This window comes from Chrysochloris asiatica, unplaced genomic scaffold (genome assembly GCF_000296735.1).
Source record: "Chrysochloris asiatica unplaced genomic scaffold, ChrAsi1.0 scaffold00067, whole genome shotgun sequence".
In the NCBI taxonomy this organism is placed as follows: Eukaryota; Metazoa; Chordata; class Mammalia; order Afrosoricida; family Chrysochloridae; genus Chrysochloris; species Chrysochloris asiatica.
Window position 1 is genome coordinate 2,774,044 of NW_006408585.1, and position 20,867 is coordinate 2,794,910.

The window sequence follows — 20,867 nt, forward strand, 5'->3', positions numbered from 1 at the left end:
CAGTTGATGGGCACTTTGGCTGTCTCTGTCTTTTTGCTATTGTAAATAGTGCTGCTATGAACATTGGTGTGCATATATCTTCTCGGATTGTGGCTCTTTTGCCTTGTGGGTAAATACCAAGTAGAGGAATTGCTAGATCATAAGGTATTTCTATGTTCAACCTTCTGAGGAAATGCCATATTGCTTTCCAGAAAGGTTGGACCATTTTTATAGCTAGTATGTTTTAAAAATCTATATCTGTATTAACAAAACACTATTAAATGTAGAAACTTGGAATTGTTGAATATTTCCTGTGTGTTATATGCACAGAAATCGCTTCTGAAACAAAATTACTATTACTCCTTTTGTTGGTGGTTATGTACCGTGGAGGCGGTTCCGACTTATGGCGAGCATATAGGATTTCTGAAGCTATAAATCTTAACAGAAGCAGAAAGCCGCATCTTTCTCCTGTGGACTGGCTGGAAGATTTGAACTTTTGACCTTGGCAGTTAGCAACCCAACTTTTAACCATTGTAACCACTGTGCTACCAGGGTTCCTTAAAACTAGACCTTAAAAGTATGTTTTAAAGTATATCATGCATCTCAAACCTCTTGGAATAGATATAAAAATGATGACATTAATACCATCAAAGAAATGTACCTTTTATCTTTCAAGACATGAAAAGAAGAGGCATATTTTTATTTTTGATGACAGTTGGACAAGTTTGAATAAATTAACAGATAATTTTTGTATACTCCAAACTCCCACGGTGATAGTCTGTTTAATGTTTCCAATATTATTATATAATAGTCTCATTGTGGCAGGTGCAAAGTATATGTATTTATATACATTGGTATTGCATACGTTTCTTCCTGTAGAGTCTAGGAGAAAGGTGCATTTTGTAAAGACATGAAATAGACCAGTCTTAGATTCTATCATTGATATAGGAGAAATGGACACTGTATATACTAGAAATCAACATTATGAACCTGGTATGACCTCTACCTTATTATGCTTTTACTTGACCATCTGTGCTCAGTTTGAGGACTATGGTGCCCCTGATCCAAGTCATGGTATTTTCAATCCTCTCATACGTAAGTGAAAGCTAAGCAATGAGTAAGAAAGATTGATGAGGAATTGATACATTTGAATTATGGTGTTGGTGAAGAATACTGAATGTGTCATGGTCTGATAAGAAAGCCGTTCAAATCTACTCTGAAGGAAATACAGCCAGAATGCTCCAGCCAGAAATACAGCAAGGATAGACAGACTATCTCACATAATTTGGACGTGTTATCAAGAGGGAACAGTTCCTAGAGAAAGACATCATGCTTGGGAACATCGAGCAAGTGAAAAAGAGGAAGACCCTCAATGAGATTGACACTGTGGCTGTAACCATGGATTCAGAATAGCAACGATCGGGAAAACGACACAGAACTGGGCAGTGTTTGGTTAGGTTGTACATAGGGTCTCCATGAGTTGGAATTGACTCAGTAACACCTAACAACACAGCAGCAATAGAGCTTGGTCTATTGCGATAGAGCTTGGTCTTCTGATATTGTTCTATGGAACTTAAATATATCTAGAAATATCAGTAATCCAGAAGACAGATTTAAAAAAATATTTGCTATGTGGCTTTAAAATTCATGAGTTTCTGGATGCTATTCAAAGTGAAGGAGTCCTGATAGCACAATAGTTAAGCATTCAATTGAAAACCAAAAGGTTGGTGGTTCAAAGCCACTCAACAGTTCCGTGGGAGAAAAACCTTCTGTAAGGATTGAAAACCCTATAAGGCATGTCTGCTTTGTTATAGGAGATCACTGTGAGTCAAAAACCAACTCAACAGCACTTTAACAGCATCAACAATACTCAAAGTATAGAGAAATCGACTTGGGAGCACCTTTTGTTTATTTCAAGAAACATACCTAGGCAGTCTTTATCCATAGCTTATTTAAAATATATGTTGTTACTGTTAGATGCCATGAAGTCTTCTACAGCTCATGGAAAATATGTGTATAACAGAATGAAACTTAGTTCGGTTTTGTACCATCTCTATAATCTTTGATATGAGGGTAAGTAGAAAAGTATTGCTACAAAATTAGAAAATTAAAAAAGATATCATAATGCAACACTGTTGTTTTTTGACCTATCCTTCATCTAGGTGTATACACTTTTTTATTTTAAAGATTTTATTGTGAATTGACTGAAAATTTACAGGGCAGATGATCAGTTTTACATTCAGTAAGTCATACTTTATTTCATTGCAGAGATTACAATCCCCTCCCCCACCCCCCACATTTACTATCAATCAACTGTATTTATCTCTGTTCCCTTCTGGTAGCGTAGTGGTTATGAATCGGGCTTTGAATCTCAAGGTCAGCAATTCGAAACTACCAGCTGTTCTGTGGGAGAAAGACGAGGCTTTCTGCTCCTGTAAAGATTTACAGCCTCGGAAACCCTGTACAGGGTCTCTATGAGTTGGAACTGACTCCACAGCACATAACAACAACAACAACAAACACTTCTGAAGGTGATGTTTGCTCCTCTCTAATCCTTCTCTGAAGAATTCTGTGCTCTGTGATTTACACCATGTCAAAATGGCAGTTTTGACAGCCTCAGGAGATTCAAATCATGTTCCTTTCAAACGTTCTTTGAATTTTGGGAACAAAAAGGGTCAACATCATGGCTGGTGGGTGGATGGGGTAAGAGTTCCCCCCAAATTATCATAGAGCAGTCAGTGGTACCTTTGGAGAATGAGCAAGTACATTGCTATGATGGAAAAATTAGATGGTGCAACTTTCCTGGCCCTTTTCTCACCAATGTACTTTTCAATTTTCTTAAGATATCTTCCTAATAAGCACCTGTAATTGTTCCAAGTCTTAAAAACATCTGTCAAGATTGGTCCTTTGGTATCCCCCGCAACTAGTCACTCTAACTTTCTGGTGTGGCAATGTAGGATAAGCATTTGATTGCAATGCTCATTTGAATCACAAGATGGACAGTTCAAATCAACCAGTCACTCCTTGGAAACTCTATATATACAGGGTCATTATGAGTTGGAACCAACTCAACGGCACTTAACAACAACAACAAAGTTAGATGAATTGGATGGTATGAATGAAGGAGGTGTGAAGAATGAAGAATGACTCTCAAATTTTCGTCTCAAGTATCTGGGTAGATGAAGACATGAAAAACTTACCTAAATGGGAGGAAACATAAAGAATACCAGGTTTAGGGTGAAGATCTAATTATCACCTGCGTTATCACTTTGCCATTCTCTTCGTTCCCTTGAAGAAGAGTACAGTCAAAGGGAGCTTAGCTCATTGTAACTGTGTGCAGAGGTGACTTCTGTGTCCTACTTTCAGACATTCAGAAAAGAGCCAGCACAGGCCCGGTACTTTGCTTGATCAGTTTAATGGTTCTTACAAATTATAAAAATGTAGCTTGAGATTTTCATAAAATCTCACTCAGATGAAAAACAATGCAAGCTTTTGAATGAAAGTAATATCTCAAACCAAAATCTAACTTTATAATGAATTATATTTGACAGCCAACATTGTTGAAACACTCTAAGCAACCCCTTAAAAAAAGTTATTGCTACATGGATTTTATTGCGTTCCAGGGTTTAAGGAGCTCTGGTAGCGTAGTGGTTATGAATTGGGCTGCTAACCTCAGGGTCAGCAGTTTGAAACTACTAGCTGTTCTGCAGGAGAAAGATGAGGCTTTCTGCTCCTCTAAAGATTTACAGCCTCGGAAACCCTGTACAGGGTCGCTATGAGTCAGAACTGACTTCCAGGCACACAACAACAATGACATGTTTTCAAAGCCATCAGCAAAGAAGCAATAATTTGGGCTGGTGTACTTCTCCAAAGTTAAGATTGAGTGAATAAAATAAGAGGGGGAATACTCGTGACTTTCTTCAGAGGCAGTCTGATAAATTCGAAAAAGTGTTTTCTTCAATACTTCTGGATGTTCCCTCCTTCATTCTATATATCCTCGTCTTCGGAGCTCTAAAATTCTTATGTCTTGTCACTTGAAAACGTCTTTTTGTTACAGCTCTGAAAAATAAAGGTGTTTCACCATTGTTAATGCTCATAAAATTTCTGGAAACAAGGAAGGACATAGTTTGTAACAAAACACTATATTAGATACAGGAAGCGCTGCTTGCAGCAGCTCAGAGGAAGGCATTCTTTTCCTGGAGTTACTGTAGATAGGTTTTCATCAACTGAGTATAACCTCTCCTTTCCTGGGCAGGATTATTGACTTCAGGGTTTATATATAGTCTCCATTAGGAAAGGCAATTAATATATAGGAGTCCTGGGTTATCCTATAGGATAAACACTCCATCATTTAAGGTTAGTTTGAAATGCAAGGTCAGTGGCTCAAACCTACCAGCTGCCCCTCAGGATTGTGATGAGCTAGAACCAACTCAACAGTGCTTAACAGCAGTATTAAGTGAACTATAGTTGTTTTCCTATTGTTTGAAGAAATACTTGTTTACAGAGGAACTGTCTCCTGTGTGTTTGTAAATATCTCTAAGCTTAGCCAACAGTTCAGAAATACAGTGTTATGAAATTACTGTTGTTTTAGTGCTGTCTAGTTGGTTCTGAATCATAGTGATCCTGTTTACGGTTTCCGAGAAACAGCAGATGGGTTTGAACCCCCGACTTTGTGATTAGCAGTCCAGTGTTTATCTTACAAGACCACACCAGGAATAGAAACGTTTAACTGTTCTTTTTTGTCTTCTCCCCACCAGATGTCCTTTTTCTATCCTCTCCAAGTCCTTTAACTTTCCTGGCCTGTTGCTCATTGGCAAGCACCTGGGGATCCTGTTAAAGTGCAGCTTCTGATGCAGCAATCTGGGGTTGGTCCTGAGCTTTTGTGTTTCCAAGACATTTCCAAGTGACTATAAGTAGAAAGGCACTAGATGAGAGTTTCCCAAGCCTGACTGAGCGCCAGGGTCGAACTTTTATGTTGTACTCTCAGGGAGTTGATTCAGTCTGAATTGAAGTTTAGCAATGCATTTTTGACACTCTTGACAAATGATTCTCTTGCAGTTTCCAGCATTTAGGAATTATTGCACTAGATTTGTGCTTCTCTGCTTCTCCACACTGGCTGCATATTAGAACCACCTGAGGAGCTTTAAGCATGAAGGCTACACAGCCTTAAAGAATAATAATTGATCTACAAAACACTTCATAACAGGAATGAAACTGGAGGCCATTATTCTGAGTGAAATTAGTCAACCACAAAAGGACAAATAATGTATGAGACCACTAATATAAAATGTCAAGAAAGGTTTACTTACAGAAAGAGAAGAAAAAAAAAAAATTGAAGGTAACCAGGGATAGGAAGGGAATTGCTAATTAGAGAGTAGATACACACTAACTTGTGTGAAGGGAAAGGCAATCTACAAAAAGGGGGAGGTCAGCATAAAATGATCAAGGTGAAGGAAGACAGTGGGAGGAACACAGGAGTTAAAGGCAACACAGACAAATGCTATTCCATATCTAATCCTGCCACAACAGTAATAATAGTAATCTACAAGTGGATACAGATAGACACCCAGGGACCTTGACTAGACATAGGTTTGACTGGCTAGTTATAAACAGGTATGAGGGTAAGTCAAAATGATTAAACTAGGGCTCCAGTTTATACATGCCAAACAATATATGGTTAATCATGTTTCTGTAATCAGTGGAGAGTTGCAGACAAGTTCTTTCAGTAATACACTTGTATTAGTTTCATTAGGGTGCTTTCCCAAAATGGTCCTATCAAAGCATCCCAGTTAAGTTCAAGGCAGAGAGGTCAGTTCAAATGATTATGGAAACTGCTTTTTGTGATTCTGAAGGGTTAATCTTGATACATTTTCTCAAAGAACACAAGACAATCACAGGACCTTACTATGAAGAAGTTTTAAGAAAATTGTATGGGTGAGAAAACGTCCAGGAAACTTACACCAAGGATTTTTTTTTTTTTCCCCATCAAGCAATGTATTTGCTAATTCTTTGCAAGTAGTAAGGGATGTTCTTTGAGAATCTCATTGAAAATCCTTACTCCATCCACCCTATGCCTGATATTAACCCCTTCAGACTTCTTTTTGTCCCCCACACTCAAAGAACATTGAAAAGGAATATGATTTGAGTCCCTTGAGGATGCCAAAATTGCTGTTTTGATGTGGTGTGCATTGAAAAATGCAGAATTCTTTGCAGATGGGTTAGTGAGATGGAAGCACCACCTTCCAAAGTCAAGTGTTAGACCAGATGGAGGACATGCTGAGAAACAATGTTGTTAAATGCCATCGAATCCATTCTGACTCAGAGTGACTCTGTTTAGGGTTTCTACAACTGTATATCTTTGTGGTAGCGGAAAGCCTCATCTTTTTCCCCCTGAACAGCTGGTAGGCTCCAACTGCCGACCTTGTGGTTCACAGTTCAGTGCTTATCCTATGGAGACACTGTGATCCCTTGAGAAACAATAGCTTTGTTTTTATTACTCTTTTTCAATAAAGGTTTCTATGATTTTATAACAATGCTTTTTGACTTACCCTCAGATTTATGTGGGCTGCAAACATATCTATGAATGCAGTGGAACATACAGGGGGCAAACTTGTGAAATTTTTTAGACATAACCAAAGAGTTTGAGGGAGTGAGTTACTGGACTCAGAGGCTCAGAACTGTAGTCTAGAGGACACCAAGGGCAATTGGCAGAATGTAGTCCATAAAGACACTCTTTTACATCTAACTTTGATGAGTGGTGACTGGGGTATTTAAACTTGTTATCAGCCATCTAAGGTGCAAAGAAGAATGGAGATAATCAAAGACACACGGACACTATTAGTCAAAGGACTAATGGACCATGTTAACTTCAGCCTCCATGATTCTAAGACCAGAAAAACTAGATGATGTCCAGCAACCACTGCTGACTGACCTGAAAGGAGGGATCACATAGGAGATCCTGAAAGAGTGGGAGAAATATATAGAATAAAGCTCAAAATCACAAAAAATATTGTTATGATAAAGATTGGTATAACCCCTTTGACTTCGATCCTTAGATACCCTTCAAGCCTGGAACTAAATTCAGCCTTGTGGCTCACTTTCATCCAAGCAATAGACAGATCTCTAAGGTGACCAGTAAAAATAGGGAGGTACTCTCTCCTTAAGACAATAACCATACAAGATAAAAAAGCAACATTTGCCCAGGAATAAAACTCAGAAGGCAGAGATAGGAAAGAACAATGAATGGAAATGGGAAAGACAGAATAGAAGTGGGAAGAGTGCCGTTACATTGTGGGGATTGCAATCAATGCCATGAAACAAAACGCGTATGAGTTGTTGAATGGAAAACCAATTGACTCTATAAACTTTCACCCAAATTACACTAGAAAGTAACAAACAAACAACTGACTACATAGGGATGTATGTTTCTTGATAATTTAACCTAACTGGTAAAAACAGATTAAAGCAACCAAACAAACAAAAAACTCATGCTGGTCTACCACCTCAGGCCAATTTAAACAGAATCTCTTGACCAATTTAAATCAAATCCAGTCTTTCTCTCCCTAATAGCACACGTCAGTCTTAGGTCCAATCAGGATTGATAAAAGCTCACAGTGATTTCTGGTTGAGCTTGTTGAATTAGAGAATGATTTGGTTTTTCAAATCATTCAACCTTTGAAAGTTTTTCAAACCTTCTAAGCTTTGGGGACAAACTGCATATATGATTTCTGTCTGTTTCGGAGAGTGCTTTGTCTTGAAGGAATACAATGAGCATTTTTAAGCTTCAGCCTCCTGTCCATCCAAGAATCTCCTCATGCTTGGAATTATAGCTTCTGGAATCTTGCGCTGGGCATGACCACATGATAAGGAAAACTCTGTGATTCTTTGGCCCCTCATATTTTGGATGGCAATGAAATGTTTGTAAATATCTTTAACTACTAAAGGAGGATGAGGAGCTCTGTTAGTGTAGTGGTTACGAATTGGGCTGCGAACCGCAAGGTCAGCAGTTCAAAACTACCAGCTACTCCGCAGGAGAAAGAGGAGGCTTTCTGCTCCCGTAAAGATTTACAGCCTCAGAAACCCTGTACAGGGTTGCTATGGGTCGGAACCGACTCGACGGCACTTAACAACAACAACTGAAGGAGGATGAATCTCAAAACCAAACCCACAATCATAGATTTAATTCTGATTCATAGTGATTTTATATAGGGTTTCCTAGATTGTGAATCTCTATGGGAGCAGATAGCCTCATCTTTTTCCCACGGAGTGGCTGGTGGGTTTGAACCACCAACTTTTTGGTTGACAGCCCTATGCCTAACCCAAAGCACCACCAGTTTTCCAGAATTCATGTATCTGGGTATGCTAAGAGCTATGAAGACAAATCAGAAACTGACTTTTCTGTCACTTTTGACTGGTAGGGTTGCCACTGAGAATTCTGGGCAATTTGTTTAATGACTTCATGTTTCTAAAGCTTCTGAACTGGTCTAAAGCTTTCAAGATTTGTAACTTACCTTTCTTTGTAGAAGTTATTTATCCCTTGCTAAGAAGACTGTTTTTCTATCAGGTTTTAATACTAAAGAAAATAAAGTTTTATAGAAAACAATTTTATTTAATTTGCTATCCTGTTCTTAATGTGTATTCCTAATATCAGCTTACATCCATTGAAATGATTTTCATGATATAGAAAGATGGATATTTCATAAACACGTAGAGTATTTAAATTAAGAGACAAATTTTCAAATAGAAGATTCTGGACAGTATACTTATTTATTTTGTTCTTTAAAGAAAAAAAAACTTTTTATTGTGATTTGAGTGAAAGTTTACAAAAACAAATCAGTTTTCCAATCAATAACTCATACATATTTTGTTTCATGTCATTGATTGCAATCCTTACAACACTATTCCTACTTCCTCCCTGGGTTTACCATTTGCATTAATCTTTCTTTCTTATTTCTTCCTGCCTCCAGAACTTTGTTTCTTAGAAAATGCTGCCCAGGTATCTCAAATGGCTGATTGTTGTTCTAAGGAGGGATACCTTCCTGGTTTTATCGTTCACTTTATTGACCTATTGTGTGACTGAAAAGTGAGTTACAGGGCTGAGTTTAGTTCCAAGCTTGAAGGATGTCTTCTTCTGTATGTTTGACCAATTTCAGTTTGAAGAAGTTGGTAGAATTCTTCATTTTCATCATCACTGCCTTCAGTGATTAGTGTGTAAAGTTGAATAGTAATGTTATTAACTAGTCTTCCTTATAAGAGTATGGATATTTTCTTATCACTGGCAGCCCTGTACTTCAAGACAGATCTTGATATGTTCTTTTTGATGATGAATGTGACACCATTCTTTAATTTGTCATTCCTGACATAGTAAACCATGCGATTATAAGATTCAAAATAGCTAATACCAGTCTATTTCAACTCACTAATGCCTAGGATATCAAGGTTTATGCATGGCAATTTTCAATCTTTCCAGATTCATACTTTGTACATTCCATGTTCTGATTATTAATGGATGTTTAGAGTTGTTTCTATTCATTGTGAGCTGTGCCCCATCAGCAAATGAAGGCTCTGATAGCTTTACTCCATTTGTGTCTTAACGGTCAACTCTACTTTGAGGAGGCCACTCTTCTCCAGTTGCATTTTGAGTGCCTTCCAACCTGAGGAGCTCATCTTCTGGCACTATATATGACAATATTCTGTTCTCTTCATCATGTTTCAATATTCAATATTTTGGTGCTGACAGCATTCCGATGCTAATTAAAAGAGTTTCAGTGACTAAGTATTAGGAAGCAGCGATCCATCTCTCTTTATTCTCAGTCTGTCTTTTCCTGGAAATTCAGCTGAAACCTGGCCACTGTGGGCGACCCTGCTGGTATTTAAAATAACCATGGTATAGCTTCCAGAATGACAGCAAAATGCAAGTCACCACAGTACGACAAACTGACAGCTGAGTGGCGGCTGTGAACATGGGTGTGCATGTATCTATTCATGCCATGACTCTCACTTCTGTAGCATTGTTGTTGTTGTGAAGTGCCGTTGAGCCGGTGCTGACCCATAGCGACCCTGTATAGGGTTTCTGAGGAGCAGCTGGTGAGCTTGAATTGCTGACCTTGCAGTTCAAACGGCTTTAGCAGTCTGGCCCATTAAGCCACAGCCCCACACCAGGACTCTTATTAATGAGATTGCTGGATCATACGGTATATCTGTTCCCAACTTTTTAAGCAAGTGCTTTACCACTCTCCACAGTAGTCCTACAATTTTAGAGGCTTGCCAACAGTGTATGAGGGTTCCAGTCTCTCCATACCCTCATCAGCATTTGTTGTTTTCTGTTTGTTGAACTTGACCATTAATTCTGAGGTGAGATGATATCTCATTGGTTTTGATTTGCATATATTAAGGCGTCTGCTCCTATTAAGGCTTACAATTTCAGAAACCCTGATACTCTCTGTCTTCACTGGTGCCTTTAATTCATTTGCATTCAGTATAATAATTGATAAGTGTGGCACTGTAGGATAAGCACTGGACTGCTAACCTCAAAGTCAATGGTACATACCCATCAGCTGCTTCTCAGAAACCCTACAAAAGTCTCTAGGAGTTTGAATCAGCATGACAGCACCTAACAACAACACAGCTTTGCTGTATTGCTGTTATTTTGTTGTTTTATTTGTGTGTGTGTGTTGCTGATGATTTCTTTGTTCCATATATTTTTCTGTGCTTAATTTTGTTTATGAATTTTCTTACTATTTCCTTAATTGGAAATTTCTGTTTGCTTTGTAGTTTTCCTTATTTAAAAATTGACATCTCTTGTTCCCTTTTTTCAGCCTTGTAGGTTTATTTATTTTTTGATACTCCTATATTTAGAGTCCTTGTGTGGCACTGTGAGATAAGCACTGGACTGCTGACAGCAAAATTAGTGGTTCACACCCACCAGCTGCTCTTCGGAAATCCTGTACATGGTTGCTATGAGTCGAAACCAACTTGATGGCACTTAACAGTCAGTATATTTAGAGTGCAGCTTGATGATTTTGTCATATGTGTTAATAATCCAGGTAGTTGTCTGCCATTGCTAGTTCTCTGTTCAGAGAATTCTCTTTAGCATTTCTTGTAAGGTTAGTCTGGGTTTAAAAATTTCTGTTTATCTGGAAATTTCCTAATTTCACCATCAGGATTTTATGTAAGTCATCCCATTGCCTTCTTGCCAGCATGATTTCTGCTGAGAAATCAAAGTTTAGTCTTTGTACAAAGGCAGTTTTCCTTTTTAGGTAACTTTTTGTTTTTTCCTGAGCTACTTTCAAGATTCTTTTTTTGTCTTTGGTTTTGGAAAATATGATTATGAAATGTCTTGCTGATTTTCTTTTGGATTTTATCTTATTTAGAGTTCGTTGAGCTTCCTGAATACATTCATCTCATCTTTCATGATATCAAGGATGTCTTTGACAATTTTCTCTGTGCTTCCATTTCAGGAATTCTGGTCACACACAAGTTATTCCTCTTGCTGGTATCCCATATAGTTCTTTGTCTTTCATCATTTTATTTTCAGATTGTTCCTCTAGCAGATTGGTATTGTGAGATTTGTCTTCAATCTCACTAATTCCGTCTTCCATTGACTCAGTTTTACTCCTTTGCCCTCCCAATGCATTATTCATTTCTGAAATTTTAGTACAGTTTTCTAGGTTTCTGTTTGCTTTTTTTTGTATGGTTTCTAGTTTCTCATTGGTTTTGTCAATTTGTTCTCATATTCTTTTCCTGAATCATTTTAAAGTCTTGCATATGTTTTCCTTGATTTTGTTTGTCTGTGTTTTCCTTAACCTCTCTCTAAATTTATTGAAGGGAACTAAATATAATTCTTTTGCATTTCTTATCAGGTAGTTCCAGTACCATTTTGTCCTCAGAAATGTTTTCTAACTGTATTTTGAAACACTTTTTTGAGCCACCTTGTTTTATTTCTTTGTGTGAACTGAGGTTGTCTGTTGTCACCAAGGCATTGTGGAGTTGTTTTATTTGTACTTAACTGATTATTGTATGTTGCTGTGTTTCACTCAGGGTTTTTTTGCTTTGTTTTGATATATCCTGGCATATATTGTGGCTGTACTACTCTGTTCACCAATTTGGCAGTACTAAGAGCTTTCCATCTGTCTCCTGGTGGCCATGGTAAAGAATGGGAATATTTACACATTTTCTGTTTGCTGTTCTCCTACTGCAGTTAAAGGTAGACTTGGCTGGTGTTGGTCACTGTTTGTTCTCAATCAAGTGGTGCAGAAGCAGGAACAGGTAGTGACACTTGTCCTGTAGGTGGAGTGACAAGACAGTTGGGTGTGGCTGGATAGTGTGGATGTGGTTTCTGTCTCCCACCAGTGAACCAAAACCAAACCAAACCAAAAAAAAAAAAAAAAAAAAAAGGATAAAAAGTAAACAAACAAAAAGAAAATTATAACAAACAATAAGAAAATATAAGGGAATGAAAAGTGGAAAGTGGAAATGAAAGAAAAACAAAAAAAATAACAAGAAACATAAATAAGTTAGGAGGGAAAAAAGAAGACAGAAAAAGAAGTAAAAACAAAAGAAGGGAAAAAAGACAAAAGAAAAACAAACAAAAAGGGGAAGAGAAGCAAAGTAAAAAAAAAAAAGGAGAAAACTGGGGCTGCAAGTCCCTGATGCTTCTCCTGGCTGAGGAGGTTATGAGTGATGGGCCACCTGGGCCATGGTGGTGGGCTTTGCTGGCTTTGAGGATTCTTTGAGGAGTCAGAGATCCTGTGCCTCCAAATAGTGATGTACACATGGCACCTAATCCCTGGAAGCTTGCCTCTTAACCTCATGTGAAACATGGATAGCATAGATAGGTGTTTCACTGGCTATTTGATAAGTGGGGATGGGGAGTGATCACACTTACAGTTCTTGGGAGGGTATTGGGAATAAAGGGAGATCACACCTTTCTGGTTGCAAGCTGCCAGTGTGGGTACTGGTGCAGTCCTGGGCAAGCAGAACCAAGATCTGGTTCCTGTCCTGATCAGAATACTGCTTGCAATAATTCAAATGCCTGGTCAGCTGACATTTCACCACTCCATGTGGCGCTGTGAGCTAATGTGTCAGACTGCAAAGTCATTTGAACCACAAGGTCAGTGGTTAAAGCTCACTAGCTGCTCCTTGGAAACCTTATACAGGGTCGCTATGGGTCAGAATCGACTCGATGGCACTTAACAACTACACCAACATATGCCTTGTTGTTCATTGCTTTTGTTTAGTTTCTTCTTCTAACTGGTATTGATCTTTTTCATCGTGGGTGGCGTGAGTATCTCAGTTGCCTGAGGAGTGATCAGAAAAAGAGCGAATGATAGTAAATATCTATCAAGGTGGCTTTCTGGGTTAGAAATAATATGTATGCCATCGAGCCTAATGTTTATCTCAGAGTAGGTACTCCGTTAGGTGAAATCAATGAGACCAACCATAAATGAATAGTGATAGCTAGACGTACTTAATTTAGGACTCCATTTTCCCATTGGAGAGCTACTGAAAATGGTTATGGGGAGGTAGGGTAATATCTTTAGTGGCAGAGTTAAGTAGGATCTTCTGATCCAAATTCCAAGAAATACCTTGAAAACAAATTCACATATGAGGGAAGAAAGACTGCAAGGCCTGTGATGGGAGCTTAAGCATACTCTCCAATACTGAGACCTAACCCTGCAGTGCACAGTTACATAGACCTAATGGGTTTTGACTAGCACATTGAGTACTATAACATGTGTATAATAACAGATATTAGAGTACTTCTAATGTAGTAAGTATTGTTTTGTTAACATTTTCAATTGTGTGTCTCTGTGTGCACGTGCATGCACAATGTGTATATACTAATGAAAAATATGGGTTTGAATCAAAAAATGAAAAACACTCGTTTGCTGGATAGTTCTGAGGAATGAAGGCCTCTCTCTCTTTCAAGGTTTATAGTCTTCCTTTTTTAAACTTGAGGGATATTTCATGGGATATTGACTATTTCTTCAATCAATAAGGAATTATTGTATCGTAAATTTTACGTTATATTTTATTGTATAGTTCGGACTCACAGTGACCCTGTATAGGGTTTTTGAGGAGCAGTTGGTGGGTTTAAACTGCTGACCTTGTGGTTTGCAATCCAGTACTTATCCTATGGCACCACACCAGGAATCCATAAAATATTTAGAGAGACATAAAATTCTAAGCTTCATGATACAATTATATAAGAGACATCCCTTTGTTGTTGTTATGAGTGGCCATCGAGTTGGTACCCATTCATATTGACCCTATGAACAACAGAACCAAACACTGCCTGGTCCTGCGCCAACCTCACAATCGTTGTTAAGCTTGAGCCCAATGCTACTTCCACTGTGCCAATCCATCTTATTGGGATCATCCTCTTTTTTTCTGACCCTCCATGATAACCTTCTCCAAGGACTCTGGTCCCTCTGGATAATGTGTCTGAAGTATGAGAGACAAAGTCTGGCCCTCCTGTCTTCCAAGGAGAATTTTGTCTGTATTTCTTACAACACAGATTGGTTTGTTCTTTTGGCAGCCTGTGGTAGTTTTAATATTCTTCTCCAACACCATAACTCAAGTGCATAATTTCTTCTGCGGTCTTCCTTTTTCATTATTGAACTTTCACATGATATGAGGCAAATATTGTGCAGATTTGCTTAATGCAATATGTTGTTTGATTTCTTGACTGCTGTTTCCATGAGTGTTGATGATTGATCCAAGCAAAATGAAGTCTTTGACAACTTCAATCTTTTTCCCAATTATATGGATGTTACTTATTGGTCCAGTGGTGAGGATTTTTGTTAACTTTACCTTGAAGTGCAATCTGTACCAAGGGTTTTGATCATCATCAGTTTGTATTTTAAGTCCTCTTTGTTTTCAGCAAGCAAGGTTGTATCATCTGCATATCGTAGGTTATTCATGAGTCTTCTTCTAATCCTGATGCCCCATTTTTCATCGTATAATCCAGGTTCTCAGACCATTTGCTCAGCATACAGATTGAGTAAGCATAGTGAAAGAATACAATCTGGTGCTTACCTTTCCTAATTTTAAACCATTTGGTGGTGTTTCCTTTTTCTGTTAGAACAACTGCCTCTTGGTCTATGTATAGATTCTCCTTGAGCACTCATTCTCTGCAATGTTATCCATAGCTTGTCATGATCCATACAATTGAATACATTTGCATAGTCAATAAAGCATAGGTAAACATCTTTCTGGTATTCTTTGCTTTCAGCCAAGATCATCTGACATCTGCAACAATATGCCTAATTCCACATCCTCTTCCAAATCCAGCTTGATCCTCTGGAAATTCTCTGTCAATATATCTTTACAGCCATTTTTGCATGATCTTTAGAAAAATTTTACTTGCATGTGATTTTAATGATATTGTCTGATGATTCTACATTCTGTTGGGTCACCTCTCTTTGGGTTGGGCACAAATATGGATACTTGAAGTCATTTGGCCAGGTAGTTATCTTCTAAATTTCTTGGCATAGATGAGTGAGTACCTCCAGTGCTGCATCAGTTGTTGAAAGATTTCAATTTGTGTTCCATCAAGTCCCAGTGCCTTGTTCTTTGTCAACACCATTAATGCACCTTAGACTTCTTCTTTCAGTGTCTTGGTTCTTGATCATGTGCTACCTCTTGAAATGGTTGAACATCGGCCACTTCTTTTTGGCACAGTGACTCTGTATATTCCTTCCATCTTCTTTGGATACTTTCTGCATCATTCAATATTTTGCATCGTCAGTAAGTTATTGGTAAACATCTATCAATAACTTTGTTTGAGAATTAAGTAATAATTAAGAGAAAAGGAAAAACATTTTAAAAAGCTTCTGCTTAGTTACTAATAATATTGTAACTAATGATGTAATTCAATGTAGAGTTTACAAAACAATTTTGTATTCATATAATTAAGAAATACTGCATTTAAGTAATTTATAACCAATCACATGTTATTCTATGATTAAAATTGTTAGTGCTGTTGTTGTTAAGTGCCCTTGAGTTGGTTCCAACCCATAGTGACCCTATATAGGATTTCCAAGAAGTGATTGGGGAGTTTGAACTGCCAGTCTTGTGGTTCAAACTGACTTTGCGATAGAGCACATTAACCAGCAGTGCCACACCAGGACTCCAAAATTGTTAATAAGCGTTAGTAATGCTTTTTTATGGTCTGGTATGGGCAGAAATCATTGGGCAGGTGTGACACCATGAGTTACCGCATTGGATAACACCAACCCTGGTGATGCCACTTAAATTGTTTAACAGGGATGTGAGCAACCTATGGATTAGGGAAAGTGTCTCTTAGGTCATGGTAATTGAGTTGCAATCTGAAAGAAGAGTAGATGTCAAACTTGTAAGGAGAGGGAGAATGGTGCTCAGTCAGAAAACAGCAAGTGCAAACACCCCATGGTGGGAGAGAACTTAGAGCTTATGAGAATATAAAAAAAGAGTGTAACTCTATTATTCAGAGAAAAGGGCAGAGTGGTAAGTGATTTGTATAGAAATCGTGCCTTGATTGTAGGCATAATTTGATGATTAGGTTAAACTAATTATGTCATTTCAGAATTAGGCTATGTCGTTTGTACCCCAACAACCCATAGTTATATTTGGTAATCTTTATGAATCTGACTTTCTGATTATTTGAAAGAAGTACATTGTTAAATGAAACTAATTTCCTTCTTATTCTTTTTTCCTTAGAATCAAGTTTCTTACTGGGAAATGCCCAGATTGTGGACTGGCCTGTAGTTTATAGTAATGACGGTTTTTGTAAACTCTCTGGTTATCATCGAGCTGACGTCATGCAGAAAAGCAGTACTTGCAGGTAGGTAATAGAACAGCCCAGAAATCTGAAATTTACCTAAATGTTGAATGTTAATTAAAGGGCTAAGTTTACATAAAATCATATCTAAAAACTAGGGTAAAATCACATTAGAATATTAAGGGGATTAAATGACCAATGGAAATATAGTTTAAGAGTAATCAATGAGAATTTCTACAAAGGGAAAGATTTCTACATGTATGCAAATTTGTTAATTCATTCAAAAAAAAATTTTTTTTGAGGACCTACTATGAGCCAGAACTATTTTTGGTGTTGAATTGTCAGAGGAATCCCCTACCTCAGGAATCACTGATGACTTTAATACCCTTCAGACAACTAAAATTGACCTCAATAAAGTACAGTAAACAACCTAACCAGTGATCACTTGTTGCTGAGTGCAACTCATAGCAAGTCTTCCTAGAATTTCCAAGACTGGCTAGTGGGTTTGAGCTACAGACCTTGCAAAGTCATCAAATACAGTTCTAAACATCCTGTGGGAATGGTTTTGCAGGATAATGCATGAACTGCAGGTTGATTTGAACCACCTGGTCAGCAGTTCAAACCCACCAGGTGCTTCTGGGAAACCCAATACAGGGTTGCTATGAGTCAGAATCAACTCAATGGCACTTAACAACAGTATTCTTGTTACATTACATCATTGCTGGGTTTTTTTGTTTGTTTGTTTATATAAAACAGAATCTGACATTTATTTTTGGCAAGTCTTCTAAAAATATCCCCACTCCTTACTTATTGAAAAAGTCAGGTTTCAAAGACCAGGTTGTTATGTGAAAATTGGCATTATGTAAAAAATGAAGATGACCACATAAGATCACAAAATGGAGGATGACTACATCATTACATACATACCTGTCCAATTATATTATTAAATAACTACCAAATCACATCATTACATAATTACCAAACCACTGAGAATCATGGCCTAATCAAATTGACGCATAACCTTAACCATCATAGCTAGAACTACTCTTACCTTGTTGTTGTTATTAAGTTCCATCAAATTGGTTCTGACTAATATCCATCCTTTATAGAGTTTCCGAGAATCAACTAGTGGGTTTGAATCATTGAGCTTGTGCTTAGTAGTCCAGTGCTTATCTTAATAGCGTTACACCAGGACTCTTGCCTTGTACCTTGGCATCTGTTATTGCCAAATGTATGTCATTAGTGTGCCAAATATTTGGATAGTAGATTTTTTACTATTGTTGTAAATGTAAAATGTCAGATAAAGAGATTGTTGGTAAGTGACAAGTAGATGTATGTCATTTTTGTGAGATTAAAGAGCATACTAAGAAAAAAGGGATCAGCAAAAAGAAGTGGAAAAAATATACAAGGAAATAAGTTAGAATTTCTTCAAAATATTTCTGCCAGAACTGATGAAATTTTTATCTCCAAGTTAATTTTTCATTTAAACTTTCACTCAAATAAGCCCTAAAACCATGCTGTTTTAGAACTACAAGAGGCCTTTTTTCCCCTAGTTCAAATCCTTTCTTACAGAGGAGAAAACTGAGGTAGAGCTATGTTAGGGAATTTATTTATCTTTTTCTTCATATTTGGGCCTGAAGCATTATGTACATATACAAATATATTGTCAAGTTAATAAAAAGCATTTGCAAAGCAATATCTGACTCCATGGTACTTAACAACAACAATAACAACAACAATCTTCATGATGGAGTCCTGGAGTGGCACTATAAGATAATGCACTGGACCACAAGGTCAGTATGGACCGCAAGCTCAGCGGTTCAAACTCACCAGCTGCTCCTTGGATCCCCTATGCAGGACTGCTGTGAGTCAACTGACTTGACAGCAACAACATTTTATGATTCTGATTGTTTAAACTGTAAATTTGTAAGTTTTCTGTATTATATAAATATATAAAGGTCTCTGAATGTGAAAGACAAAGAAATCGAGAAAGAAGAAAATTATATAAGACATTTATTAATACAGGACTAGTTACGAGTTGGGCTGCTAATCTCCAGGTCAGCAGTTCAAAACTATCAGTGGTTCCATGGGAGAAAGATGAGGCTTTCTGCTCCCGTAAAGATTTATAGCCTCAGAAACTCTGTGCAGGGTCACTAAGAGTTGAAACCGACTCCATGGTACACAGACACAAGGATGTAAGGGAAGCTTGATATGGTGGTGTAGATAAACACTGGACCGCTAACTGCAAGGTCAGCAGTTCAAACCCACCAGCTGCTCCTCAGAAACCCTATACCAGGATCATTGTAAGTTGGAACCAGCTACACGGCACATAACAGCAACAACAATTATGGTAAAACTATCATAGTGTTTTGGACTCAGTGAAATCCAATTGAAAATGGAGATAAATTGTATGATAAATACAGAGTAACTTTGTAAATAATTCAAAAATTTCACTGATTTTAGTAATAACAAGTTATAAAAGAATGGTTGGTGGTTGGTTATATGCTGTGGAGTCAGTTCTGACTCATGGCGACCCTGTACAGGGTTTCTGAGGCTGTAAATCTTTATGGGAGCAGAAAGCTTCCTTTCTCCTGCGGAACAGCTGGTAGTTTTGAACTGCTGACCTTAAGGTTTGCAGACCGATTCGTAACCACTATGCTACCAGAGCTCCTTTATAAAAGAATAAGAAGCTACAAATCACCAAACTCCAGTTTATATGAAAAAAAAAAGCAGTTTATAACACTGTGTATATCAGAAAAAAGAATCATATGTAATTACAGGTGAATTAAAGTGAGACTAATGTGGCATTTACTAACTGGGTAAATGATTGCATGTCCTATTTTAGCATAGTCACCTGTGCACTATTTTATGATAAAATAAGAAAAAAAATCATTTTATTGTCTTTTTTGCAATATAAAGGTGCTAAGATTTATTTCTGCTCTTTTCTTATGTTTTTCTTTCTTTGTCTTTCACCCCTTCCCCATTTGGACCATATTACTATTGCTCTGGTCAAAGTTTCAATTTAATATTATTTCCTTACACCTTCCTACTCATTCTGATGTGTTTATTGTATGTCCTCCTAAACCATCTTCTATTTGTTCATTAATGGGTGTATTCTTTTAAAAATGTATATACATAGTATTTTTATATGTGTATGTTTTAAGCTTCACATAATTCATGTTGTATAATCAAATCTATGTTTTCTTGCTCTTTTACTCAGTATTATAATTTTGAGGCTTCTATATGAAGATCTGGAGTCCTGGTGTGGGTTGTGAGTTAATGCATCAGACTGCAAAGTTGTTTGAACCAGAAGGTTGTTGGTTCAAGCTCACCAGTCACTCCTTGGAAACCCTATACAGGGTCTCTGTGGGTTGGAACTGACTCGATGGCACTTACCAACAACAACATATGAAGATCTGGGAGTCCTGGTGTGGCGCTGTAGGATAAGCACTCAACTATAAGGTTGGTTTGAACTTCAAGGTTGACAGTTCAAACTCACCAGCCACCTCCTTGGAAACTCTATACAGTGTCACTCTGATTTGGAACCAACTCAATGGCAATTAACAACAACATGAAGATCTATTTCATTCTGACTGACTGTTGCATAGCATTTCAGTCTCTGCATTCCGGGTTTTATTTATCCATTATACTAGTCATGGAATTCAAGTTCCAGTATTTTAAGTAATTTGAAGATACATTTTCACATTTTCTGTGAGCCGTTTTCTTAGTTTTGTGCCCAGAAGTAGGCTTGCTGAATAGTAGAATATGTACCGTTTATAAATTAACTGTTACCATTCTTACCAACAATGTGTGAAGGCTCTTGTTTCTCACTTTTTTGCTTACTTAAAATAGTATCAAAATTTCTGTTTAAAAAATCCAATGTGTACTAAGTGATGTCTCTTTTTTCTTTAAGCTAAAATTTCACAAAGCATTCTTATAATACTAAAGGGTTTTTAGTACTTTCAAATTGTCTTATTGTCTAATAACTTCATTTTCAAGCCTATGGACTATTTTCCTATTTACTGGGAGGTGGGGACAATAGTTCAGGTTTGAAGGAAATTCTAGAGTTTTGGTGACCACTATTTATTTTGTCTGATGATGGTTGTTGCTATTGTTAAGTGCCATC

The 20,867-nt window shown here is 37.4% G+C and overlaps 1 protein-coding gene across 2 annotated transcripts in view; it reads left to right on the forward strand.

Annotated features, from left to right (window-relative positions):
* KCNH5 (potassium voltage-gated channel, subfamily H (eag-related), member 5) overlaps nucleotides 1–20,867 on the forward strand; it is a 608,817-nt gene that overhangs the window by 16,242 nt on the left and 571,708 nt on the right. For both annotated transcript variants that reach the window (XM_006864573.1, XM_006864574.1), the window contains exon 2: nucleotides 16,681–16,804. In XM_006864573.1, the coding sequence (XP_006864635.1) occupies nucleotides 16,681–16,804 (124 nt within the window). The remainder of the gene's footprint in view (nucleotides 1–16,680; nucleotides 16,805–20,867) is intronic.